The sequence below is a fragment of the Toxotes jaculatrix genome, chromosome 11 (genome assembly GCF_017976425.1).
Source record: "Toxotes jaculatrix isolate fToxJac2 chromosome 11, fToxJac2.pri, whole genome shotgun sequence".
Lineage (NCBI taxonomy): Eukaryota > Metazoa > Chordata > Actinopteri > Toxotidae > Toxotes > Toxotes jaculatrix.
In genome coordinates this window covers 15,236,428-15,264,193 of record NC_054404.1, presented here as the reverse complement: position 1 = coordinate 15,264,193, position 27,766 = coordinate 15,236,428, and the positions used below count along the sequence as shown (strand labels likewise).

At 40.8% G+C, this 27,766-nt stretch overlaps 1 protein-coding gene across 3 annotated transcripts in view; it reads right to left on the bottom strand.

Moving 5' to 3' along the window:
• Positions 1–27,766, bottom strand: part of LOC121189347 (neurexin-1a) — a 233,719-nt gene that overhangs the window by 127,821 nt on the left and 78,132 nt on the right. For 2 of the 3 annotated variants that reach the window (XM_041049375.1, XM_041049376.1), the window contains exons 7-12: positions 25,199–25,222; positions 23,940–24,101; positions 19,234–19,675; positions 13,443–13,826; positions 5,682–5,885; positions 3,286–3,312 (exon numbers count right to left, since the gene is read on the bottom strand). In XM_041049375.1, coding sequence (XP_040905309.1) covers positions 3,286–3,312; positions 5,682–5,885; positions 13,443–13,826; positions 19,234–19,675; positions 23,940–24,101; positions 25,199–25,222 — 1,243 coding nt within the window. Of the gene's footprint in view, positions 1–3,285; positions 3,313–5,681; positions 5,886–13,442; positions 13,827–19,233; positions 19,676–23,939; positions 24,102–25,177; positions 25,223–27,766 lie in introns of all 3 variants that reach the window. The other variant, XM_041049374.1, reaches the window with a different exon arrangement.

Below are 27,766 nucleotides of genomic sequence, written 5' to 3'. Positions count from 1 at the left end.
TGTTTATTCTCAGCGCTTAATCTAAGTTGCTAATGTTGGTTACAGGGACTGCTGAGCCAACATGTTAGCCTCTTTATGAAACTAATTCATTGCAACCACAGAGAGCATCATCATAATTACTCCCTCATCTAAAGCACTTCACAGTTCTTTCTCTTCACTAGATACTCAAAAAGTTGAGCCCTCCTTTACATCCCCATAATCCCATAATCTGAATAGTCCCTTACTGGATCATGCTTAATGCCATCATGAATAGCGATATCTATTTATTTTTTTTACTTGACCTTTTCCCTAAATAACATTTAGATTCAAGCAGTCTGCTCAAAGCATTTGCTCATTTGTTGCCAAAGATTAGGAATGTCTCCTTTACCTTTCCTCGCATAAAAGATGGGCACCATTAAACTCTATAATCGGTATTTTTAATAAGACAACGGTTTGATTGCTGTTGTGAATGTATTCACCGTGCATTCAGTATACACTACCAATGTTAGTGATGATGGAAAGAGTGGTCCACAGAATGTATTCCTCTACAATGCTTAAATCCAACCACGAAACCACTTAGTTGTGCAGTGATGTAGCAAAAATCAATCTGAATTCTTCCATATTTTTTTCCCATTATTTACTGTGTATTAAAAGCGCCTGGTAATAGTGGCAAAGGAATATTAGTTTTTGGCTGATAAGCACACAGTGTGTACTTCACCCCCTATGCATCCTGCCTTTAAATCATCCTCTAATCTATCATTTTAACATGCAGGAGTAATATCCATGTAAAAGAATCTCCTGCAGCTCTTTCATACTAAATAAGCCAAAAATGAAAGATTGATGCATGGAAAAGATCAATTATGAGAGGAAAAACTGCCTTGAGATGTTGCTCAAGAAGGTCAGGGTGAGAATAATCACATGAAGTCGCCCTCATCACCGCATCCTGACTACACTGTAAATTGTGATTATCCTGCAGTTCAAATTAATGAATAATAGAAGACCAGAATGGCAGACGAAAAAAGCCAATCTGTCACAAGATATTTTTAGATCATATTTTTAGTTTGTTGTCACTCAGTGCCTGTTAACGGTGTTTAAGTCGAAGTGGCAGTGTTTTCTTCAGACAGCTCTGGGCAGCCCCAGGGAGCCCAGGTCCCTAATAGACAGTGATGTGTTCTTTGAGTCTGTGCTGAAATTCTTCATCCACCGAGCTGACCAGAGCTGCAGCGCCTGACAAGACACATTAATTAACACAGAAAAAAAGGAGGACAAAAATAACACACGGAAAAATAACAACCTTAAGAGAAAAAAAAAAGAATTAAATGCTAACTCCTCATAAGTGAAAATGCACGCACTGACTCAACACAGTCCTTTCCAAGAACTTCAATTAAAGATTTTCTTATGACAGAATTAGGTCTGGATCTATTAAAGATCAGTTTTTTTTCTCTATTTTACTTAAACATTAACCATCCTGGTAGCATGATATTAAATGTTGATGGAATCAAAACAATTTCTCTTTGAATTATACAGCAGATTAGTTATGTGTGGGGATCTTTAAAAGCAAATAGCTTTCATCTATAAAACATCAATTAATTCTATGTAAGTGACTATTATTTTATAATTTTTTAGACTATAATTTTTATTTAAATAAAGAAAGTACATGAAGAAAATGTTCACAGACAGAATTCTGACCAGTGAAAATATAACATGGTCAGAATGATAGAACTTAAATGCAAAAACAAACCAGTGCTGTATGGTAATTTAATTTTACATTATTCCCACAACCAATTAACACACACTGCACACAGCCTATTTACTCTACACTGTTGCTAGTGACTAGAGCCACAATTACCTACAGTGGTTTACATCTTAAAGATTGTGTACTTTGTGAAATGCTTTTCCAGCATTTATTCCACCAATGCAACACTGAATCAGACTACCCAGGCTCTGGCTACTTTTGCAAAATGATGCATGAAACTAAAGAGATTTGGGAAATACCAGTAAAGAAAAAGGAATAACTATAGAAATAAAGTGATCGAAATAGCAAATAACAACCACTGGTGTCCATGCATGCACAGATTATGTCTTCACATTATCCTCATAAACCAAGAATGACCTTTTAAAGCACTGGAAGGGGGAATTAGAGCTTAGAGCGTTTTATTTGCATACACAAACAAGGGATGCAATCCAAGATGCATGAACAATGCTATTTAGCATTTAGAAAGGTGTTAAGAAGGGCTGGCTAGAGGTCACATCATGTGATTCTGTGTGGAGGCGTTTTGTTGTGTAAGTCTCTGCTTCTCATCAGGCAATGACCTTCAAATACTGTAACACTTCACACACAAAAGAGAGCCAACATTTGTGTTTTCAGAACAGTTTGTCCTTATATACAACATGAGACCCTGGCACTATATTATGGAGCCTAAACTGTCTAATTTATTTACTGATACTGAGAATGTGTGTGTCACTTCAGAATTGTTAAACAGGAAGAAGGCTCACGTATTATGACTCCGGAGAAGTAATTATTAATTCATCACTGTTCCTGAATAATAAATGTCAGGGATATTTACCTCCCAAAATATTGCAATGTAACCTCTTTGTTGAAACACACACACAAACACACACACACACACTCACTGTGAATCCCAGCACAAGATCTATTCTCTTTCCCTCCCTCTTCATCCCTTTATTTCTGCTCTGTGAGGCAGGTTAATGAGAATAATAAAATCACACTCTGTATTTCCTCTGTGCCTTGAATGGCCTCATCAATTTACAACCAGCGTGAAATACTGAGGTAGAAAGGAAACAAAAAAAAAAAAAAAAAATGCGAAGAGGAGACAAGGAAATCATCCATGTCTAAAATACCTGCGCTTCCAAAGCATGGGTTTTATATCAGCCAGAATTCATGAGCGAAAAGGTTCGTTAATTAGAAACAACTCAGTGTGTAGAATCACTGCCATGTTTGGGTTTGTCATTAATTCAAGCCTCCCTCCATCTCCTCCCCATTGCTCATTATTCTCCTGGACAGCTGATGCACACAACACCACCAAGCAATTCTTATGGAACCATAACTCTTTGAATTGGTATGTTAAAATGTAATGTCTATGTCAATGCAAGGTGCAAGTCAGATATATTTCAGTGCACTGATTGAATTCCACATCTTTAGGATATTTTAATGGCAGGATCATATACTGGCTGCAGAGAAGAAATTGTAAATCTGGCTACTTAACAACACAGCTAGGGACTAAAAAACATGAATGTCCAGAAACAGTAAGAGTTAGAGAAGAAGAAAGGTGAACAGTAACTTACTGGAGGTACAGTTAATCCTGATACAATCTAGATGGGGAAGAATAGATGAGAGATAAATTCATCTTTCAACGTTACAGCTGCAGACATCATTAAAGCATACAGTCCACCCCTCTGGGGACACACACACGGACACTGTCCGTCCTCTGATGCTCTCACCCATGGCCCCCAAGCTGCAGTGAGCTGGTAAAAGCACTGCAGTGGAGCTGTGCCAGAGGAGCACAGCATGGTTTAGAGGAATACAAGTTCCAGCAATGTAGAACAGAGACTCATGAGAGTTTAAGTTACATGACATTGTTTGTTTCACTTTGCTTTTCCAAATAGCCAAACAAAATGTTTTTATTGCAAGCACGGAGAATTTCTGTGATATGATCTTCTATTCAGTGTGAGAGCATCAGATTTTGGTCAGGGTCAGACAGGGCCAGCTGGAAGGTATTTCGATTGTCTCCACCCCTGGTTCTCTTTCTCTAACAGTTTATTCCTCTATCTGTCTCCACATGACAACTTCAACATTTTAACATTTTACTTTTCCACATCATTTATATAACAGCTATATCTATATATACGTTTGCAAATTACCATATTACATCCAAAACCTATGGTCAGTTTATAAACTATTAAATGTTATTATAGATTTTAATACCCACTACAATATAAAAGGTAAAATAATAATAATAATAATAAATTTAGCTCCACATTAACCATCATTAAAATTATGCTTACATGTTATTTCAACAGTTAGCATGTTAATAATGTAATTATATAATGTCTATAATTATATAATACTCTTGTAGGGGACATACTGCATAGTGAGTGTATTAATCTTTGATGCTTTTTCTGATACATAACCTTATTTAAGCAAAAAATTTTGAAGGCAAAACTATTCAAGTTAGATTTTGAATGAAGGTAAGTGTAAGTGTAGTATTGCCGCTTTTACTGTAAAGTAAAATATCTCCGAAGACAAACAGAGGCAGCAGTACTGTCATTTTTTTCTGAGTAACAACTAATGGTGGCCTAGTCATCATTACTGTCAATTCAGTAATGAACTAATCTTCTAGCACGCAGCAGTAACTGCCTCTGTTTCTGTATCTTTTTATTTTACCTTTCTGTTTCCTACAGCTTAGCTTGTGTCGTGCTCTGTGAAAGGTGACCCAGATCAAGCTCCCTCTCCTCCTTCCCATTTGGCCCTGCCTGTCGTGTGTTGTCAACCACAGCAGAAAAGTGGTCGCAAACAGCCAGAGACCAACACTAGCCCTACCCTTACAGGGAATGCTCAATGAGGAAGACAGGCATCAAGGGCTGATGGCCGGGGATGAACTCCAAAAAAAAAAAAAGAAGAAAAAAAAAAAAACCTCTAAAATGTGTCAAATGCAATTTATAAATAAAACAGTGACCTGTTGTTTTCATCAGAAGGCATCTTTTTGAAGTTGCAATGATCTGACTTTCTGGCTTGTGAGCCCAGTCAGTGTGTGGCGCTGTTGTCTTCCAGTGGTGGGACACATGCTTCCTTGTGGTTGACAGCAGACACAGAGTGTCTACTTTGTATGCACGGCTAAACGGCTCCGCTTAGGGAGCCCATTTCTGTTTAGCCAGTGGAAAGGAGAAATAGATGGCTATCATTTGTGCGGCATTGCTCTGTTTGAGAGATATCAAACTTTTCACAGGCATCATTGGATTCTTTCCTGAGCAAATAAGCACACACATACACACATACACACACACACACAGTCTTTCATTTTGTCCTCAATTTTCTGTTTTTGCTGTAGGCAGGGGGAGGGGTGGGGCATGTCTTTCCCTGTGCTCATTTAAGACACATTTGCTGATTTTTGTGCAGTCATGCATTTCTCCTACAATGATTAAAGTGCATAGGTGATCAAATGATTAAAAGGAATGTGCGCAACTAAGGGCTGCATTATATTAGGTAACCATCAGCTGAGAAGAGGTGTGATTACAAACACACTCACACTCACACACACAGAATTATTAGCTTCCTCATCTGAACTAGAGCTGGATGAAATCAAACAGCACCAGGAAAGAATACAGCTGTGTGTGCACTGTGAGGGCAAATTCCCTTTAGAGCAATACACATGTATGGATGTTGATCTGAGGCTAGTTGATGGAGTGGGCAGAGAGCATTCCCTGCTGGGCAATGACAGCTATGTGCTCAACTGGCAGTGAGCGGAGAGCCGCAGACTCTTGCCATTGAAAGTCTTCACACCATCTCCTTCTATTCAAAATATGTATGATAAAAGAATAATTGGTGTGCATGTGTGTGTGTGAGAGAGAGATAGAGAGACAGCGTATGTGGCGAAGTGTATTTGAAAGTGTTATCAAGCTTAATTTAGTTTTATTTGACACATGACTTTGCTTCTGCAGCCGGTGTATGTCCGAGGCGTTACCTAAATTGACAGTCAGGCGGACGCGGCCGCTCTCCAGCTCTAGACGGAGGCTGTCAGCCGAGTCCCGAGACGTGGTGGCTATTAAGATGCCATAGGCTCGCTGGGAGCGGAAGCGCAGAGACACATCCTCAGCTTCTGTGTGCATCACCACTGGCAGCTGGACCTTCATAAACTTGCTGCCGTCATAGCTGAGGATGGTCGCCTCTGCAGAGGGAATAAGGAAGAAAACAAGATGAGTGATGGGTAAAATGGAGTGTAGCAGTTTTCCAGTAAACCAGTGAGAGGGGGTGTCATCTCAGTTTAAAATGATGTCTTATTTGTGGATATAATTTAGAGTTGTAACTTTCAATCTTGATCAAAGAAATACATTAGAAGAAAAAAAATTAAATAGTGAATGTGCATTCAAATAGAGGTCATCAAACACAGAGTGAAACAGCCTATTATCTGTTTGAAAAATGAACTGAGATCCTCCTTCTGCAAAACAAGCTTTGCAGTGAGCCTGCACTGACTTGTCATCCAGCATCTAGTCCATTCAGGAATGATTAAACCACAAAGCTGACAAACACAGGGACAACTACAGTCTTCCAGAAGCGTCCCTGGATGTGCTCCTCAGACACATGCTTCACTGACAGCTGATGAATTCAACAATCAGGATGCAGCAAATACAATACAAAAAGAGCGGGTCAATTCAAAAGAGTAAGTGACCCCTAAATGGCACGTGCACAGATATGCAATCCAAAAAGCAGTGTGCAAACACTTGTCACTACTCTAGCATTGCATAATACTGTGTACTGCAGCTGACAGCTACCCAAACTCCCTCCGAAGTCTGAGTCCTGTCTTCTCCGTGCCAGTTTACATTCTGGCCTTCATCAGTGAAAACACAGAATATGGAGGTAGGTACATGCTAGGACAGTAGTATATATATATATATATATATATATATATATATATATATATATATATATTTTTTTTTTTTTTTTTTTTTAAAAAGCCCTCACAAGACAATGAACACATCATGACAAACAGGTAAATATCTTATTGGAAAAGAAATAAAGGTAACTACATCAACAGGCAATGTCCTCCAAAAGAACAAGTGGCAGGATTGCATCCACAGTTTTTGTATCTGCCATATAATAGTGGCAAACTACAAAAGGACAAATTGGTATTGACTGAGGAAAAAAAATACAAACGGTGACAGAATCGTAATAGTCTATGGACCTTGAATATTGAGCTTCTGCTCAGGGTGACTGCATTTACTCAAAGCATTAGGCAGCCGCCTGGAGAAATGCTGGGGAGATTGTTTAACGCTGGCAGGAGGTTGTAACAGCATTTCCGGTAGTGTAACTAAACCAAAACTCAATAACAAAGCCATTACTGCAGCTGCAGTGCTGAAACAGATAGAAGGCGAGTTGGAGGGACAGGAGATGGAGAGTGGTGGGGGTGATACGGTACCAATGTACACACACCACCTCATCACCACTTCCTCGACACACAGAGCCAATGTCACATCCATCCCCTGGGATGACTCCGTCACATTCCTCACCCAAATCCAATTTCTCCACGCCCTCCTGGGATATGCTGCAGATGACAGGGGCGTGTGACAAACGAGTTCTCACTGCTAAACTGTCTGCTTCCTGCCAGGCAGCTAAAGCAAAGAGCTGCATTTGGAAACTGTTAGCAGATGCCAGGAAAAATGGAGCAACTGTTCAAACTCCTAATACTTGAAAAATGTTTGTCACTGTAATATTAGCCAGCACTTACGCCCAATGCGAGCGTTTCCTGGCTGTATTGGGCTCTCTGTGTGTAACTATGCTTCATACTGCATACAAATAAACAGTCACTGTCTGTTGTTCAGGTGTATGTTTACACTGGGAAGATGGGACGTGAAAATCATTACTGCCAAACGATGAGTGACAGATCTGAGTGCTGTGCTGTATAGAATTCCTGCTCCAGCATAAACCTTACTCCTTTTAAAATGTCTGTATGAAACGGGATCCATTATAATTGTGAAAAAAAAATGCTCAAGGTAAAAAAAATTGAAAAAAAAAAGAAAAGGACTGAAGAAGAAAAATCTAACACTGCATTGATGATGACAAAAAATGCATTCATCCATTCTTTGAAAGGCTATAGCACTGTGATAGCACCAATTTGTTAATTACCAACTGTGTATAATAAACAGTATGGAGTCTTCTCGATTGACTGCCATTATTATAAAAACAAATACCTACTGGGAATCAAGGTGAGAAGAAAAGTAATGGTATGATGTGACCTTTTGCAACACCTCATATAAATAAAGAACATTTCTCTCATTTGAATAATATTTTCAGACTGAAGAGTTTGGATAGAATTAATCACAACTGGAGTAAATATTGCATTTCATCCAAGATGTCACCTCTGCTGAGATTTATATGAGAGGTTGTCTAAAATGCCTTAAAAAGAAATGTCTGGACAGATATGAAAATATGGAGAATGACATGTGAGGGAATCATTACCTAATGCAAAGTGAGCACCTGTCAAAAATCCAATCCTGGCAGCCCAGTCATTTTTAATGGTACTCCAGTGTTTAATATCAAAATAAATTGAGAGGACTGAAGCTGGAGTTTCTGTCTGTGCCAACCCAACGGGAGGCTGTCAGAGGGGAGATGGAGCATACCAAACTAAACCAAGCATTCATTTTCTGTCTTGTAAAGCACAATACAACATTGTTTTCTGATTTTCACCAGAAAACAAGGAGCAATGGGAGGAGGGGACTTTCAGAGAACTAACAAATAGGGCTGTGCTACTAATAAGGGGGAGTAATGGCAGGCAGGCACACAGTTCTTCCTCCACTCTCCCCCCGAGCAGAGCAGGCTCTGCAGGAAGGGGGAGCTGTCAGCTGCATGTCACAGGATTGTGATGTCCCACAGTGTCAGGGCACCAGGCCCAATCCAATTCAAAATTTACCGGAAAACAACCGCCAAAGGCTTTTGGAAAATGTATGTTCAACATCCACAATAAACAGGAGGAAATGGCTGAGAGATATCATAAATAATTCAAAGATGCTCGTGTCTTCTTCACCGCAGCCTTCTTTGAGTATCTTAGCATACACAATCCAAGAGATAGACTCACTGGCTATTAAATGTGTGAAAACAATCTGCCGTCTGAGTGGATTTCTAGAGACAGGGAAACTATTCTCCCGCAACACAGAAAGAAACGGCATTATCATGGGCCAGCTTCACATCTGCTGCTCTGTGCCCATACGGCAATTTCCTTAGGGCTTCGAAATGAGAGTAAAGACAGGAAGTGGATCAGTGTGTCCGTTCAGAGTGGTGGAATCTGCAACTTCAGCTTGTGCTGTCAGGAATACATGCAACAGCCAAGATGGTAAAGATTTAGTGCGAATTAGGTTTCACAGCCCACTGAGGCTATTAAAGGAGAATTACCATTTAGTTTAATGATTTACAACTTAATCTTCAGTATTTGGTCATTGCTATGCTATCAAGGTCTTTCAACGAGACCTATTATCATGAGCTGTAGAAACCGGAAATCAAAGGCCCTAATGTGCAGCTTAAACATAGTCCTTTGACGAAGAGTGTGAGACTAATTGAACGTTTCTTTTAAGTTTGTATACTTAAACAAATTTGAATGTTTATTTCTCTCCTAGCCAAACCTCTGTTCCACAACATGTGCCTATATCCCCAGATAATCAGCCCTCACTGCTCTTACAGTCACATTTTCCATGTTTTTCAACCAATTTTCTGCGCATCTGTGTACACCGCTGCAGGGCGTGAGACAACCAGTTCTCTCTAATTTGTGACTATATTCAAGTGTGGTGAATGGTGACTAACACACAGTGTGCTGTCAAAGGGCATGGTTAAAACGTGTTTTAATGCTAAAACTCAGCCATATTCCCCTTTAAGGGCATTTCACAATTATGCAATAACATTCTGCACCTCTTGGCTTTCGCTTCGGACCAATGGCAAATGGTTTTTATGCTCTGAAAAGCAATAAATGTGCTCAAAGAACCATTTTTTTTTCAACAGTTATACCGACTTACATAATGTTTTGATGTGTTCTATTGTCCTGGTCTTAGGTCTATGTTTTGGAACAATACACCCTACAACTATTAGTGGATAATGGAAATAACATATTGCAAAATTATGGATTAATACTTTCAGCGAAGCGGAAGAAAAAGATTTTGTTTAAGTCTCTGCTCACGTCTGCACGTCATAAAGTCGTATGTGTGTGTGTCCTACAAATGTGGTGTACAGAACTCATGTGTTGATCTATACATTGATCTGCAGCATCTATCTTTAGCTCAGAGCAGGTATGTGTAACCACTATCCATGTGATATAATACAGGTGCTGTCAGTGCTGAAATCTAGCATGTCGTATCTCATTAGGGAATATGTGCATGTGCTGCAACGCACCTACTACACCATCTGGGAGGCTGCCTTAGCCTCACACTGCAAGACTAATATTTGGACTAATTAGCAACTGGAGGAACAATGAAGGGGAAGACATTTGGGATGCAAGGGGGAAAATTGCTTTGTCTGCTTAATTAAAATCTCTCAAATTAGAGCGAATAGCTCCATGGTTCTCTTCCGAAACTCCACCTCCTGTTCCCTCCACTCGTTGTCCTCCTCCTCCTCCGCCATATGCAGTAGCTATATTTTGCCACCGGGTGGTACACCATGCATGGATAAGTGAGAGCTGGGGTAATTCTTTTGACAGCTCCTCGGCCTGCTGGTGCCTGCTTCATCCTACCAGTGCAGAGGCAATCTGGAGCCATCAAAACAGCTGGCAGTACGCCGGGGCCCATCCTCCGTACCACTGCTCCCACTCACACTCTCGCTGATGCCAGTCTCATATACACAGAGCACAGACAGCCAGAAAGAAAGAGAGTTGGACAGAGGAGGCGAGACGGCATAAGACGCTCGAGGAAGAGGAGAGGAGGTCCGTGTTTCCCATGCACAGGCTGTTTGGTAAATCTTACATTAGAACTCCTTATTTCACTCTTTTCAAACTATTATTTGGCCACACATGTGTCTGAGTTTCGTGTACTGCAGTAACTGCATGGGGACTAGAAGCTTCTCTGTGCACAGCCGCCTAGCTAGCATCTTCTGATAGCCTGCAGGTGAGCCATTTAGAGGACATCTGTAAATTGTAGCTAGAGAAAATAACCTGGGTTAGACTCTTCCCCCTCTAAACTGCATGAGTCTCTGCGTGCACATGGGTCACATGGCTGTGCCACCCACCACCACAAGTAAATTCTCAATCTGCGGGAAACACTGGGGGTCATGGTGATGGAGACCTTAGCAACATGCAGCACTTCCTGTGAAGCTGTTTCAAATGCACAGACACAGGTTTTCTGCTTTTGTGTTTGGATGAAGTCAGAGTGGATTTTTTTTAAAATCTTTTTTGAATTCAAGAACACTCTCTGGATAAGTAATTATCTTCCTGAAGTCAAACAATCTGTATCCCATGCCCACTCCACCTCCCTCATGTACTATGCCCTAATTCCTGTCAACTCATTAGCTAGAATGGAAATGCACATGTGGAAAAATCAGAACAGTGCAGAGCCAAGCCTAACTGACACATTCATCAGAGATGGAGGAGATTTAGAGTCTCTCTTTTTTGTACTCTTTTAGTTTAAATATTAATTTTCCCTCTTAGCATTAACTTCACTTCTGCGTTCACAAGACCGGTCACGTTAGACATTCATTAGACATTCACAACTGAATAAACTGCACTCATTACAGTAAACTATAAGTGCACCATCTTTCTGGTATAGTGTGCTTTTGTGTTATTTTGCTTCCATTTGACTCAGCAGATTTCTATCAGCATCAAGCCGTCTCTTTAGCATGTCTTCAGCGAGTTTAGGCAATAGCATTTTATAAGGCGAATGACTTAAGTGCAGAGGAGAAAGCATGAGCACACGTAGAGCTGACACATGTAGCTGTGTGGGATTTATTCCAACTAGAGTTCTCTTTTTTCCTCCCCCAACGAGAACCTGTTCCGGCTGTCGTTCCTGCGCAGATGCATCACACTGTGATAACGGTGTCACATGCTTGGGCTCTTTTTGACATTTGCCTTGATTATGCATATGTTAACTGTTTTCGCTCATTTGCTGCTTTCGCTCTGTTGAGATTTCATGATGAAATTTTTGTACATACTGCTGCAAATTAACATCTTTACCACTTGAGAAGCACAAGATATATATTTATTTATATATGTAGTAAACATTGGTTGAGGGTAATTTTTGTGTTGATGTGACAGATAATGTGAATTCACAGTATACAGTGGCTTTACATACAGTGAACATCTGCTTTGCTTGACGCCCTTATTAATTAATGAAAAAAAAAAACATATAATTAGGCCACTCGTCTGTGATTATTCAAGAATCTACTGAATAATATTCTGAGACTTTCAACTGATTTTCATTGCTCCCAAATCCTGGGCTATTAATATAAGTTAATATTGCAAATCTCTTTGGTGAATGAACTATACATTCAGCATATTTATTCATTCAGTCTGATTATGTAAATAGGCCTGAAATTCCATTTTTTGAATAACTGCCTCAGAACAGACTATATTAGCAAGTGAAAGATTTGGCTTTCTCACACAGCTGTTGTTGTTTTAATCGAGCTAGATTTCAATCAAAGGGGTCAAAGGGCAATCTGCTGGTCACCACGCCAACAAGCTAATGCTGAGCAGGCAGAAAAGCGAATCCACGCTGAGCTTTTGCATTTGTAAGCAAAGAAATGTCCTCACGACTGCTTCTTATTTTCAGCTACATTACAGACACAGTACCAACAAAATAAAAGGGATCTGCAGTGGAGTGTTGAGGCCAGGTTATAGATAGTCTCTGTGTTAACATCATGCAAATGCAGCTCTTACTATAGACATACACGTACTGGTATATACTGGTACTGGTTATGAAGTCATAAGTTATGACTCAACTAACATCAAACACCACTGAGGAAGATGGGAAGATGCTGTTCTTTTTATTTTAGTATGAACATCTATAAAAACCGTGCAATCCATATAATAAACTCCCGCAGAGTCAGGTGCGGTTCAGCTAAGACATGGAGCTGGGAGAGTTTGCTGTGTGACACTCACTTCTCCTATTTCTCTTCTCTGGAGGAGAAAGGGATAAATATTCTGCACCAGGTCTGGTCATGAGCGAGTGGTTTGATGAGCCAAATGGTTAGCAGAAGACAGCCAATTTACAGGCTAGTGTGCATGGTGGACGTGACCGGGAGCACCTCAGTGGTGCATCAGTCACCTGCCACTCAACATGGTCTAGCATCAGCCAGTCAACCCTTTACGTTCCCTGAGTCATTCTGTCTGCTTCTCCCTGGTTTGTCTATCTCCACATGCACACTTTCTTTCCTGTCTTACATTGCTTTCAGCTTGCTGTTGGAGAGTTACTGATGTTCAACCATCAGCTTAGATAAAAAAAGACCACCTGCAGGCTTTTGTCTGGTGATGCTGCTCAGGCTGAACTTGAAAGGAGGTCCCTTTCAAACAAAGAACACTAAATCTATAGCGGATATAATTAAAACCATTCTTTTTCTGCTTGTCTTTGATGTCAATTCTATTCACACGTCTATGATCGCATGCCTACCTCAGAGGACAATGCATGATGAGGAAAAAGTGTGCCACTGTAAAGCACTGTCAACATTTTACACACACAAATCCAGATTATGCCTACCAGACAGAAATGACGTGCTTCCAAAACAGCTGGGTAGACAAAATGAAACAAAAACAAAGTCCTACCTCTTTCGCAGGAGCGTCCCAGGTATCCCGTCCCAGAGCAATCACACACGTAGCGGTTCCAGCCCTCTCTACAGATCCCATTGTTCTGGCAGGGGTTGCTCAAACACTGTTTGGGAGGCTCCTTAGAGCACGAGGGCTTCACCCCGGCAGCCTTCTGGACCTCGGCCAGCCGCCGGACATCCTTACTCTGTCCGTCAATGAATAGATCCCGGATGCAGCCCACGTAGCCGTAGTTGAGCAGTGCTGTCCACACCTCAGTGGGGAACACCAGCCCCATTTTGTTCTCTGGCAGACCCCCAAGGTAGAGATTGTCATCCAAGTCCAGGATCTCACTTTCTCCAGGGGCTGTGTAAGCAGTACGGAGGGTGTTGATAGAGATGGTACCTGAAAAAAAAATAAGACACAGTAGGAACAATTTTATCTTTTCATTTTTCAAACTACTATGAGTTTATTCACCAGATGGACACCTACTGATGACTGTAGATGCCAAAAGACACTATCTGCCCTGCAGAAACACAAACATGCAGAGAAGACCCATTTAAAGATGGTTTGATGAAGAAATTAGCGTAATTAGTGTTATCCATCTGGACAGGGTCAGGATTTTCTTCATTTAGAATGACTGATGAGCGTTGATAAGACACATTAATCACAGGGCAGCTAGTCTATTAGTAGCCTAATCTTGGATCCCTAAGAGTATCCTCTCCATTTTCCTTGAATTTCCCATAATAAATCTCCTTTATCTATAAAGCAGTGGTCATAAAAAAGAAAGGATGGGAAAAGAAAAATCATTGTCCCCTCTATCATTTCAGCCAACAAAACAAAAAAAACAACAACAACAAAAAAAATCGTAGCCATCTTTCTGAACTTGATTAACGGACTGCAGGCTGTTTTTTCACCCTGTCTCTCCTTCTGTTTGCCTCTCCAACACATAAACCTGCAATGAGAGTTTGTGTGTTTCCCCACCATGATTTATCACTCTCATTCAGGTTTAATTCTCGATCTGGAGCACGGTAAACAACAGCGGACATGACTGGACTGTAAAGCTGTGGAAAAGGAAAGCCTTACTGTGGGACTCAGACCAGGTGATTAATTTGTATATGGATCTGTTACTCTCAGTGCAGGAGCCATTGTGGATCTTTAATTAATGGCGCCTGCGTTCACTGCCCGCATCCTCACCCAGTAATCTATATACTGTGCTGCTGAGAAGCAGCTTGGGTCGCCGCCTGGGGAGAGTGGCAGAGAAATGACAGGCTAAGGATGCTCAAAAATAAAATTGCCATAAAGTCATAATTTGCATTTTGAGTGGCAGATGCATGCCATGGCAGATATGAAGGAGCTATTAGCTGATTGCCTTGGGCTAAATGGCAGAGTCCTAACTGCTTGTATGTGGCAGAGGAGTGCAGCTTTTAAGTTACTTTTTGAGTCAAAGTGTTTATGTTGGAAAACAAGCCCTAAGCCACACATGAATTTTCAGCAGGGCTGCCTGAGACACATTAGACATTAAATGGGGCCTTTCACATTTCATTACAGCTCCCATTAGCATGCATGAATGTACATATCTCCATTAATTATATGTATGATAAATATCTATGTCGTTTTTTTCAAAGAAAGCATCTAAAGACACATTGCTGCAAAAGAAAAGATATTGAAATCAGTCTGTAAGCTAAAAATAATCTTGGCTATATATGTCTTTTTTATTGCCAAGGTGAGCTGGCATTCTTGCAAAAGCGCTTGAGAGAGACAGCTAAGGACCTAGTGCACAATGATTAACCTGGTCCCACTAACATGTTCCAGCTCTTTTCTCAGGGTCTTGGCCCCAGGCATCTGTTCCAGCACTTTCCTGCCACCACCCACTGCCCCTGCTCTCTCCAGCCACAGCTGTTGTGACTTCCAAGCTTTGCACACTTGGCAAGGGCCACCCGTCATGCAGCCAGAACAGCTCCCTTCAGGTTATAGCTAACGAGCTCACTACATCAAACTCATTAGCGAGGAAACTTTTCTCGGAGTAGAGCAGGTGCCTGGCTGAAGAATGATGGTCAGCATGAATCGTGATGGAAATATCTACACTACAGTTATGGAGTGTAGATATTTCACATTCACAGTAAAGTCTCAGTGTATGACTGGTAGAAGCTATAGAATGAAATATTTTTGATTTATAGATTTGTAAATAGTTCAGGAGTCATCATTTAATGGTTTCTTCTCATGGTATATATACTTAAGCCTTATAAGTGCCGTAAACAGCGAACAAAGATACTATAAGTCTACAAGCATGTCTGTCTAAATTGATGTAAGTGCAGACAAGAGAAGGATGTCAGCATCTCTCAGGCATCTGCTTAGAGTGCTCTGCTCACTTGTCAAAGTCCTGTAAGGAAGTGTGTAAACACAGTCAAGCTATGTTAAGTCAGAAGGCACTATACAATCCCATGGGGACACGTGCCATCACCAGGCTTGCAGCATGGGAAACATAACACATGTACATGCACTGCAGGACTGCCTATGTTTGGAACATTAGTTATAGCCAAAAGGGGAAGGGGATGTGTCCCTGTGAATGCTACCGAGCATAAAAGAGGAGGAGATGGATGCAGAACAAGATGGGAACATGGAGATAAAGATGTCTGGAAAGAAGATGAGGGAGGGCTATATGATGACAGATAAGGAAGAAGATGAGAGAACACGGCAGCAAATATAATCTTGAGAAGCAAGTACAGGATGCACAGTAAAGGAGAGTTGATCAAAATGATGATGCGTGCAATAAATTAGGATGAATAACGATGACAAAGATCAGCATTCCAACAAACTCTAAAATACTTTGACCACATTTCTCTCTCTCTCTCTCTCTCTCTCTCTCTCTCCCCTACTTTCACTATGGGCTGACCCATAAGTGGTACTCCATCATCAAACCTGAAGGCAGGGGTCCAAATGACAGCTCAGATCTCTCTCACACTTTCTGCATCAGCAGCCAGGCTCAACTTGGCATGATGTCCCTTAACCCCACTCACACATCCCCAAAACATGTTAGACAGGGGATTACTACAATCCAGTTAGGGCGATACGGCCAAATCTCTCTATGTGATTGGATTCTCTGTAGAGAGAGAGGCTTGTGAGTGGGCTGTGAGGATGGAGAATGTGTTGTCTATACGTGTGTGTACGTGCATGCGTCTGTTTGTACACTGTAGGCATGTGCTAGTGTGTTGTAGTAGCGGTGCGCGCGGCCTGGCAGGAAGCTACAGCAGAGCAATGTCCGTGTAATGTCTCTGATGAGTGACCCACGGCAGTCCCAGCCCAGAAGCCCTCACTTAAAAGCAGAGTGTCTCTTAGCGACTCTAATGCATTGAGGTTAGAAGATGCTGTCTGAGAGTGAGAGTCCATTTACAGGCTCGCTTCCTGCAGGAAGAGCTGGCTAAACTAAATAGGGCAGGGATCATTATCCACCATTGTCACGGCTGCAGGAAGTGCTGCACATGGAGGACCCCGCTGCAGATAATTACGTCTGGCTGTTGTGTTGTACTTTTGTTTTGAGTGATGTGCTTGGTGGTGTGTATTAATAAAACATCTGACACACAGATGAAAAGCAGAGCTTACCACGTTTCATGACTCATGCTCTCAGGGGATTGGTGAATTATTTTTCTTATGCTTTAAAATGACCATAATTCTATAAAATATTAAAAAGTATAACAAAAAAGTCACATTGGTGTGTAATAGCCTACATGAGTCAGGCTAGCATTATGTCATAGAATGGACTCTTTTTTTATGAGCTTAACATGTGGACTTGGAAGGGATTTATTATGTTCATTTCGGCTCCCATAAAGTTAACAAATTGTTATCTGCATGTCACAGCATACACTTCAAACATAAATATTCCTTTATGCTTTTAAAAATAATCTGTTATAAATCTAAAAAAAAAAAAAAAAAACAGAAGTCTGCATTGGCTCAGCTTTTATCCAAATAACAGTATGTGTCAATAATTTATGGAAAAAAAATATATAAAAGGCTCCACTTAGAGAAGCTATTGTGAAAGTTTTTATTTCACTCTGTTTGCACAAATCTGTTGTTTAATGCACCATTAAAATTACATGTATCCTGTGGGAATGGAAATCACATGAGGCCTATTCAGTACAAAGGAACAAGAAAACTTCCATTGCTTCCATTTGAGGTGCAGTGCACACATCATTACACACTGCAAACAATAGTGCTTTGTGCAGTTCATGGAAATCTCGAGATGCAAGATTTTAGATTTAGTAGGTCTGCAGACTTGTAGGATTTTAATTGGCTTAAATTTAAAGGGTGAGCAAAGATAAAATAGCTCTGGTAAATTTGAAAATTGCTCTGTAATTTGAATCACTGTGTGCAAGTCCACCGTGTCTAGGCATACTTGTCGTTTTGTTACTCATCTCACATGGGAAGTCATCATCTTGCAGAGACCTTTTTATGTCCCCTTTACACTCCAGTACGTTAAGTGTTGATGCCGTAGACTTGAGGAAAGGAAGAAAAGTTATTCTGAAATGTCATTAGTGCACAGCTCAGCACAGCGCTGTGCAGTAACTGTCTCAGTCCTGGGAGAGACCACCTCCTGTTTCCATGGAAACTTAGGCAGGGTAGACAGAAAGAACAGCGAGTAGAGAGAGAGAGGTCGACCAACAAAAAAAGATGCTCGATAGCTTTTGTGTGCGTGTGCGTTTGTGTGTGTGTGTGTGCATGTACTGTGTGTACAGTAGGTACGCGGGGGCAGACGATGGGAGGTTACTAGACAGATAATGAACACAATGTAATTTAGTGATTCTTATAGTTTAAAAAGCTGAATGTTGTAGATTTATGTTATATGGGAAGTCATCCACAGCTTTTCCCCCACTCTAATTTTAAGCAGAACCTAGTCAGTGCTATATATTATAGTATGAGACTGTATTGAGCCACCTCAACCAGAACCGACTTTTTATATAATTTTCTAATAAAAAAAAAAAAGAACAAAAAAAAAGGGAAATCATCAATGATGAAAGCAGATGAATCTGAACACCAAAGAACATGAATGGGCTCTATTGTTATTTTTAACAGTGTATATGGCTCAATTTAGACGACAACCCAGTATTGCTTTGGGGAGGGTAATGAAACAGTTAATCTAATTTCCACCTCTTGAGATGGAGTGGAAAACATGGTCAAGGGGTATATCTAATTTGCAGCATGACATTGCAAGGCCTTGGCTCTAAGCACACGCTAACAAATTGCTGCTTAGATAAGCAAATCAACAGGGACCAGAGCAGAGCAACCCAGGGCTTAGAGGACATGACTGGGGACAGGGCAAAGTTATTTTGTGGCAAATATGTCTCTGGAATCCCGATGTATGACACATAATGGTACCTCCACCTGAAGTTAGGTTAATAGCAACAAAAACTTTTTATATTAAATTGCTAGTATGGAGAAATATTTGCTTTTCACTGGTGATGTAGTATCCACCTTTTTGTTTCACAGAAAACCCTACGGTGGTATTTTTGCTGCCCTTAAATAATTTATCCACAAGGTGCACAAAAGAGCGCCTACTCAAGGATTCTGCTTGATGGTTAATTGTATGTATATATTCTAGTCATTCAGACTAATATAACAACAAACATTTCAATATTTTTTATGATTACATTGGCAAGACCAGCAGACATTCTTCCTTTCCTTGTGTTTTTACTTTTTGATTATATTTCCTTAGTGTTGGGCTCTCAGGGCCACTGAAGATGTAACAAGAGCCCACGTGTTCCCGTAACATGTTTTTCATCTAAAGATTGTATATGCCACTGGACTTGAAACTTACCTGATCTGCCATCTCGCTGGAAGTCCACGTGGTACCACTCGCCATCATTGACCTTCTTATTGACTGCCTTGGTCTTTGTGGTTCCTGAGCCCATGTCCAGCAGCAGGTACAGATGGCCGTCCAGCATCTCTATGGCGAAGAAGTCCACCTTGAGAGTCTGAGGACTCTTGGAATCCTTCGGTTGCTGCTTGGGCTTGCCATGGCTGAAGAGGAGAAGGCCGTTGGGCTCTGTGGTCCGGAAGTCAAAGGAGATGGAGCCTGTCTTCTTAGCGTTCCACTTGTTCAGGATGATAAAAGACTCTGGCGTCTCAAATGTGATGGGGTCCAGAGTGGCCACGTTCTCACACTTAAAGGCCACGGTACCATGGATCTTCATCTTAGGATCACCCTGCCTTGCCAGCCTGGACAGCTCAAGTCTCACATCATTGTTTTTGTACACAACCTGAATTGGGAGTACAGAGAGAAAGTCAATTCTACAGTTATTCAGAAAGTAGCATCTCACCTACAAAGTGAAAGTTCAGTGCCTGCTGCAGTTTACTGAATGCACTGCAAAATGTTACAGGCAATCTATCAAAAATATTTCATATTCGGATTCAGATTATCACATTATCCTCAGCTGCACTATAACAAACAAAATTGCATATGCAACATTTGTGAATATGTTTTTTTGCCTGAATAAGATCTGATTGATTGAAACCTTGCATGGTTATAGTCAATAAAACATTGTGGAAGCAGAGCAGCGTGTGCACTCTGCCTCTTCTTTGCCATGAAGAATTTTCTCTTTTGGTCTTTTTTCTCTTTAGGTGCTGGACAACACATGCATACTGTACTCTGGCTGGGTGAAGTGTAAATAGTCGAGACATCCATTTCTGACATTTAGCTCTACTTTCAATGAACAGAAGAGCCAGTATGAATATAAACAGCAATAGTGATGATGGTTGGAGAAAATGATTCCATCAGGTAGCATCTCTTGGGATGGTATGTGAAAAGTGAAATGGCGAGTGATAAATCTAAACTGCTGCCATAATTGCAGGTGTGGAGTAAAACGCTGATTAAGGCCCCTGTTGGAGCCTGTGATTAGAATAAAAGTGGGCAGACGATGGATATGCCTCTCTAAAGCAAATTAAAAAGGAGTGCATGAGCCTACACATAGACATTTCAACGTTCAGTATGCTGAACATAATTTTGAAAATTGATGCAATGCAAAAAAATAGACATATTTTTATGCAGAAACCCTCATATTAGTAGCAGCAGTTCATATTCTCAGACACAGTAAACCAGACAGGGTGCTTAACTAAATTAAGTGCATTAGTGTTGTGACCTTTGAGGTGCGAAAAGCTGTAGAGCTCAGGTGCAAAAGTGAGAGACAGTAACAGTCCATTACAAAGATTATGTCATAATGTCATTAAACTACCAATTGGATTAGGATCATTATCATCTGGCACAAGTATCACCACTAACTTGACACCCTGGTCAATTTTATTTACTATTTGTCTTAACTCCATTTGTGCATAAAAAATTTAATCTTCTGTTTCATAGTTTTATAAAGACAGTATAAGAGACAAATCAAATCCTGTTCTAAACACTGTAGAAAACTGCTCCTGAAGTAAATCTTCAAAATATTGATCAAGTCCTAGAAGTCCCCACAATATGTGCTGGGGGGATGCAGGCTGCACTGTAGAAATCAAACAGGAGTGCTACTGTAATTAGCAGCAATTTTAGAAAAATTAGAGACAGCAATAACCTCGTCATTATCCAATCTCCATAGTGAAAGAGTGTCTGGTGTAAGTGCAGCTGGAATAGCAAGGATCCCTCTGTCTAGTTACATTCAATTTCCACAAGAGAAACTAATTAACATTTTGGTAAATGTCAAAATCTTTTCATTAAAGCCTCAGTGTGGTCATGATATTTTAAACAATTATCTCACCACCAAAACACACACACATTAGAGGTATTTTAATATAATCTGTAGATGAAGAAGCAAAGCAAATATTACGATGACAGGTCAGACTTTAAAACACAAAGTTGTCAATGGTGCGCCAGACAGAGGGACAAAAGAGCAACTAATATTTAATAACAACCCCCCCAGGGAGCACAAGCAGAGTGGGAGCTCTCTTCCACCATGCTCTAGCATTACAAATTGGTAGATAAAATTATCAAGTGACAGATAGCCCCATTATGGTTACAGCATGCATATGTATTTGCATAACAAGAGTTCAAATGGTAAATCTGTATCACCTTTCAACAAGCCACATCCAATGGGTTACAGCTGTGGAAAAACACTGGCCATGTTCTTTATTTGCTGTCATGCTAAGCATTCACCTGAAAAAAGGGGACACCTCCGATGGGATTGCATTTGCATGGAGCATTATGTTTATCACTGAGTCAGATCTTCTGTGTCTAACTGTTCAGGTAGATGGAGCTCATAGCGGTGCATCTGAATTAGGTAAGCTCAGGCTTAGTTTCCTGTAAATGCTTTGTGACTTTATCAGGCTGCATTTAAGGGCAAGGAAAACAGGAAACAGATAATGGGAAGCTTTTATTCTCACATCATTATCTTTCTTTAAACAAAAATGTACAACGCACTGCGCTCTCAAGTCTGACGAGGGAAATGGAATGTTTTAAAGATTTTATGGAAACAGAAGGATAATAGAAACGTAATTTGACAAGAATCCCTTGACACCAGGAAGAATGTAAAAGTGACTAAAGGACTAAATGATGATATCGCTGCCTGGGCTTAAGTCATGCAGACTAAAGGTGCAACAGATACAGCCAATAATCCATAATCTTTATAGTCAAGACAAAGGGCACCTTTCAGAGTCAAAGGAGCTTTGGTCTGAGCTACGACTGGTGCTGCACTGGTAGTGCTGCACTAATTTGTCATCAAGCTAGGGCTGTGACAACTGAGCTATTACTGCACCACCGTTTGTTTTGCCATCAGAACCAACAGGCAGGCGTGGCAACTGAGACTGGAATCTGCACACAAATACCACAACAAGCCACTTGGGAACATGCCATCAATCAGGGCCTACAGCACATGCTGTTAAACCACCACTCATATGTTATCACGACATACACAGAAGCTGACTTGAGACAGGGCTTCTGTTTAATTCAACAGGCTGGATGAGGTGATGCAGAGAGCTTGTCAATGTGATAAAAATGTCAGAAACAGATTAAAAGCCAAGTAGATGAAAGTAATTATGGATTTTACAGTGTATGGGGCCTTTTTTAAAAATGTGGTATTGACATCTGCATTTGTCTGGTAAAGCTAAATAAGGGATATTAAAAAATCCCATGAGCAAAGAAAAGGCGGGAAACTCTGTCTGTCTCATGTCTCCCAACAGCTCTGCAAAATATTGTCAGGCTGATGTAGACCAGCAAGTGCAGCTCAGTGGGGTGGATGTCCATGCTTAGGGTGCACCAGTCCCATTCCTGTTGTCACCACATCTGCAGCACCTCAGAGACATGTAGTTAACTAAGACAGACCCCCTAACAACCAGACTTCTAATGAGCAGTACATGACGTGTGGACTCCACACCCTGCCTGCTCATTAAACAGAGCTGGCTCAGACCTCTCCTAGAGGCTCACAGGACGAGCGCCTGTGCTTGAGGTAGGAGACGAAATGTAGGACACCAAAGGAGCAAGAGGAGCAAAAAAAAAAAAAAGATAAAGGAAGAGCGATGAGGAAAAGGGGAAACAGCTTTTGAAATTAAAAGATAAATGAACGCATCATTTTGCAGCTCTTTGGAGATTTGCCTGGTGGATATCTTTGTATATCTCAGGTGGCTCCCGGGGTAAATACTTTAGGTCAGAAACCCTATTAACCAACAAAAATAAAAAATACTACCATACAGCTGAAAGTGAAAGGCCTAACTTATGAACCCGCTGGTGGAGAAATTGCCTCTTCCTCTCTGTCTCCTGCCTCATCTCTGGGGATAAAGTATAGACTATATATATATGCCTAGAGTACTACAACGTGCACGCAAAGGTCTGAGTGACAAGTGACATAGTGTAAGTCATGAGCCCATTACACCACGAAGCACCCAAAACACAAAATGTGCTGAATTCAATACATCACCTGACAACATATATGTCAGAACAGTGTTGTACATTTCTGCACCTTGCATACTTTGTTTTTTAGAGGTGAGGGTTTTAACCAAGGTAGCTCAAATTACACATTTCAAGCACTTTGAAGTGACAAACTACTACTGGTAATGACCAAACATCACAAGGTAATAAGAGCAGTCATTAGATAAGTAGTCTAAGATGCTGCATATTCTCCACTGGAAGAATAGTGAGGTGTTAAGTGTGTCACCTGGCTCACAGTTCATGAAAATTCAACTACCTGATCTCAGGATCGCTGCTTCTCTTTGAAGTGCACCTGACAGAGCCGTATGAAGCCTGTGGTGAATTCCGGTCCAAGACAGAGCTCCACATGTGTGTTTGAATGGTAAAACCTGCACCTTGATGTGCATATATATGTGTGTATGTGCATGTTTGTATAGCATTATGAGTGCACTGAGGGGGTGGCAGAGGCAAAATAAAGTTTGCGTGAGAGCATGTGAGGAAAAGAGTGAAACTAAAGCAAAGTGTAAAGAGACAGGGTCAGTGTGTGGGTGGAAGGGCTTGTTTTGGAGTCCTAAGGTGAAGCCAGTCATATCCTGTACACCCACCAGCCTCAGAGTGCACACAGAAGTGGTGTTTACCTCCTTGAGGCAGCCCATGAAGTTGTTGCTAACTGGAGATCCAGGCAGGTCAGCAGTGCTAGGACTCCCTCCAACATAGAAAAAGTCGTCAGAGCCTAGCATGGTGTAGTCTTCCTGTGTATATCCTGTGGTGGTCAGAATCCCATCCACGGATATTGTTACCTAGACAACAAAGCACAGGGAAAGGACATGCTATACTCAGACAGCCTATATACTGCAATATTACTGCCTTTCCTTCTTGTTGTCTATGACAGACTTCCCTACATGTTTCTTTTTTCTGAAACCCATTTTCATGTCTGTTTTCATTGTCTTTTTTCTTGTTTTTTATTTTTATTTTGTCCAGTTTGATTAGTTGGAAGACTGCAAGCCTTCAAAGAAATGCTATTCTAGTTAGAGAGTTAGTGAAGTGCCCATACTACAGTGTTAGTATTGCTCCTACTGCAACTTAAAAGTTCTTTAGCAGACACAAAAATGGTGTTAGTAGAATGTTATCTAGGTTAGTTTAACTATTAATTCCATATTAGTACGCCCAGAAGTTCTACAAAAGAAATCAGAACGTGCCACTAGGTTAGAGAGGGAGCACATGCTATGAGAATCACAGTCAACTTTTAGTATAGGACAATGACTGAGGGTATTAGAGGAAAAAAAAAAGCATGCATTTGTCTTTTCTTTTTGTTTACGAGCATACAAAAAGAAAGTTTTCCCAAATTCTTGATTGGGATACAGAGTCAGTAATATGACACTTGCCACTGTGTCAGACACATGCGAATGCTCATGGACACTGCGAGACCACAAAGAGAAATAAGAAAGCACCAGAGAAGCACCAATGACAAACACAGTTCAACTGTCACATTCATTTTGACAAATGGGCAGTGTGACATCTGCAACACATAGTCAAAGTGCATGCCATGCAAAGTGGATGGGGATACAACTGGCTGAGCCAAAGAGCATCAGGCCAGCCAGACAGGAGAGGGTCCTCATTATTAACCACAGCTTGATGCAAAAGGCTCGAAATGATGCTCCTAAAAAGGTGGATCAAACAGAATTGGACAGGAAACAAGTGAAATAAAGAGGGTGAAACCAATGAATGAACCAAGAAATTAAAAAGGATTCAAAAAGTAAGCAGAAGAGTACCAACCGCAATTTCCCTTTTTTTGTAAATGACGTCTACAGTAAAAAAAGAAAGAAAAGAAACACACGGCAAACCCAAACTAAGAAACAATTAGAATGATATCTACCGAACAATGTAGTTTGTTTACCATAGCGTGTCCAATGCCTGAGTGCTTTGTGGAAAAGGGGGGAGAAAGGAAATTAAAAACTGTGAACAGAATAACGATTGTTACTCAAATAATATATGATGGTCAATATTGTTAGTACATTGTTAAACGGCAAAAACCATACTGGTTAGTAGAATGGCACATTCCATGAATGATGTTAGTTTGTTTCCAAAGCATGTTAGTAACGTAGAGGAAAAAAGGGCAAAATAAGTTTAACAAGAAAAAAGCAGACCAAGGAAATAACAAGAATGCCCCACAAGAGGTACCAGAGCTCAACCAGTGACTCTCTAAGTTCCTCATGGTGTTTTTTGCACCATGTACCATGTATATGTGACCAGACCACTGAGTAGCAGAAGAAACTCCCTTACCCAAGTCCTGACAAAAGGTTATGATTGACAGACATCAAATGGTTCATAAGAAAGAATGCCTAAAGCACATCAGTTGACCCTCTTTGACAGTCCCAAGTTCAAGACCATTTTAAAGCTTTCTTTCTTTTATTGGTATTAGTATTTGCCTTCTTTTGTACTTGGTTTTAGGCTTGAGACCAATCCAGTGTATCAGACTTTCCGGCGTTCATACAATACTGTACCTCCTTTTGGTCTTATTGATGAACTTTAGGATCACTTTACTGCAATGAGACAAAGCAAAGAAGACCCTGACACAGGATGAGGAGGATGGCAATTTTGATTCCCCCACAGAGCATGCACTCAATATGCTTTGGTTTCTTTTCACAATTTGAATGCAGTGAATGTTCAAGCTGGCCAGATCCTTAGGTTTGCCAATAATCAATTTTCTGATTATGCAAAAGAAGCAGCTTTGGTAGTGAGGTGAAGACAAATGTTTCCCACCAAATGAGCAGGAACAAATCTAGAAATCCTGTCCTAATGATGGGTTTGTAAAGCCTGGTCTTACTGTCCTTAGAGACCTCAACAAGTACCTTGTAGGCCAAAATAATCAGTTTGACACTTTTGGGTACACTGGACAAAAATCTGTGCCATTCTATTTAACACAACACTCTAATGGGATCTATGTGAATGAAACTTAAACTAGCAGTCTCAGAGGTCCCAGGAAGACAAACAAAGCAGTCTTTTTTTTTGGCTACTTCCTGGTCCCCAAGGAGACCATGGATATGAGACCCCTCTTGGATTTACACTGACTAAATTAATGCATCATGCACATTTTTGCAGTTTTAGTGGGTACACCTAGATGATTGGTTTACTGCAGTCAACCTCAAAAATTTGTACAATATTTTCATGTTGATATGTTTCCTTGAAAGATCCAGTTGCTCCAGTTTTCTCTGCTATAGGTTTCCTACAAATATCTACTTAAGTCATTATCAGGGGACTTTCTTTCACCTAGATAGCCTTCAGAAATTACCTCTCTGGACCTAGAGAAATCTCTGAACATATTCTAGAAATGATACACTAGATTTTACAGGACCACAGGTCACTGGCTTAGCTGTTATGTAGCGACTGGGCCTTATGGCAGTGTTCAGCATATTGGCTCCTTTGGGTTTTCTTCACAAGACACCTGTAGCAGCGCTTTGTGCACCTGGGACCAGATCCCAAATGCCAGATCATCTCAGTCTTCCACCTGTGGCCACTGAGGCCCTTGAGTATTGGAGCAAACCCCATGTCCTGCTTTAATAAGACTCCCTGGACAGAGTGAGTCATAACGCATCAACCTGCTGTCAATGGAAGCAGTGATCAGGATCCTGTTAGCGTTTAGCCAACAGGGATGTGAAATTCCAACCAACAACTGCCTCAGTGTTGACTTACATCAGTTGACTTTGTTGTTAGTGTTGTAAAGCCACTGAGAACATGTTGGTCTGCACTCCAGCAAACCTTTGTTATCTTCAGATCGGTCAGGGGTTCAACAGACTAGAACTGTTGTAATGTCCAAGGGTTTTCTGCCACCCACAGAGCAGCAGCTGCATCCTGACATCATTAAGTATATGTTGGCCTGGTACAAATGAACAGTAGTTAATCTGTTTGCAATGCAACAAACACTCACTGGTCTCTGTAACATCACTCTTTGCCAGGATGATCTGTTCTTGCAGGTGGATGCGCTTGGACATGGCCAAAGGCTCTGCTTTACACCTTTCCTTCATCGCACCTGATTCATCTGCTCTTGGTGAGAATCAGGGAACAGCCAATGCTGTTGCTACCCTGTCCACTCCCCCACTTATTAGCAGCATTGCCAGAGGTGGACAGCAGAGTCAGTAGGATGGCTAGAATGGACTATCCTCTGATTTTAAGTAATGTGAGTGGCACAAGTTGCTGAATGGGATTTCTAAAGAAGTTAGAAATCTTATGCTGCCTGAGCCTTTCACACTGTCACTACATAGTCTCTTAAGAGTTATTAATGCAGAGGTGAGTCCTCAATGCGACGTAGAAGAGCCCATCAGAGCCTATAGATTCAGTTGGAGGGATTTACCTTTGCTCATAGGACTTTGATTTCAAAGCGTAAACCTATATAACAATATAACCTTGCTTTATCTTTATACTTTGTATAGAAAGTGGACTTCTTATTAAGTCTAATGTGTAAATA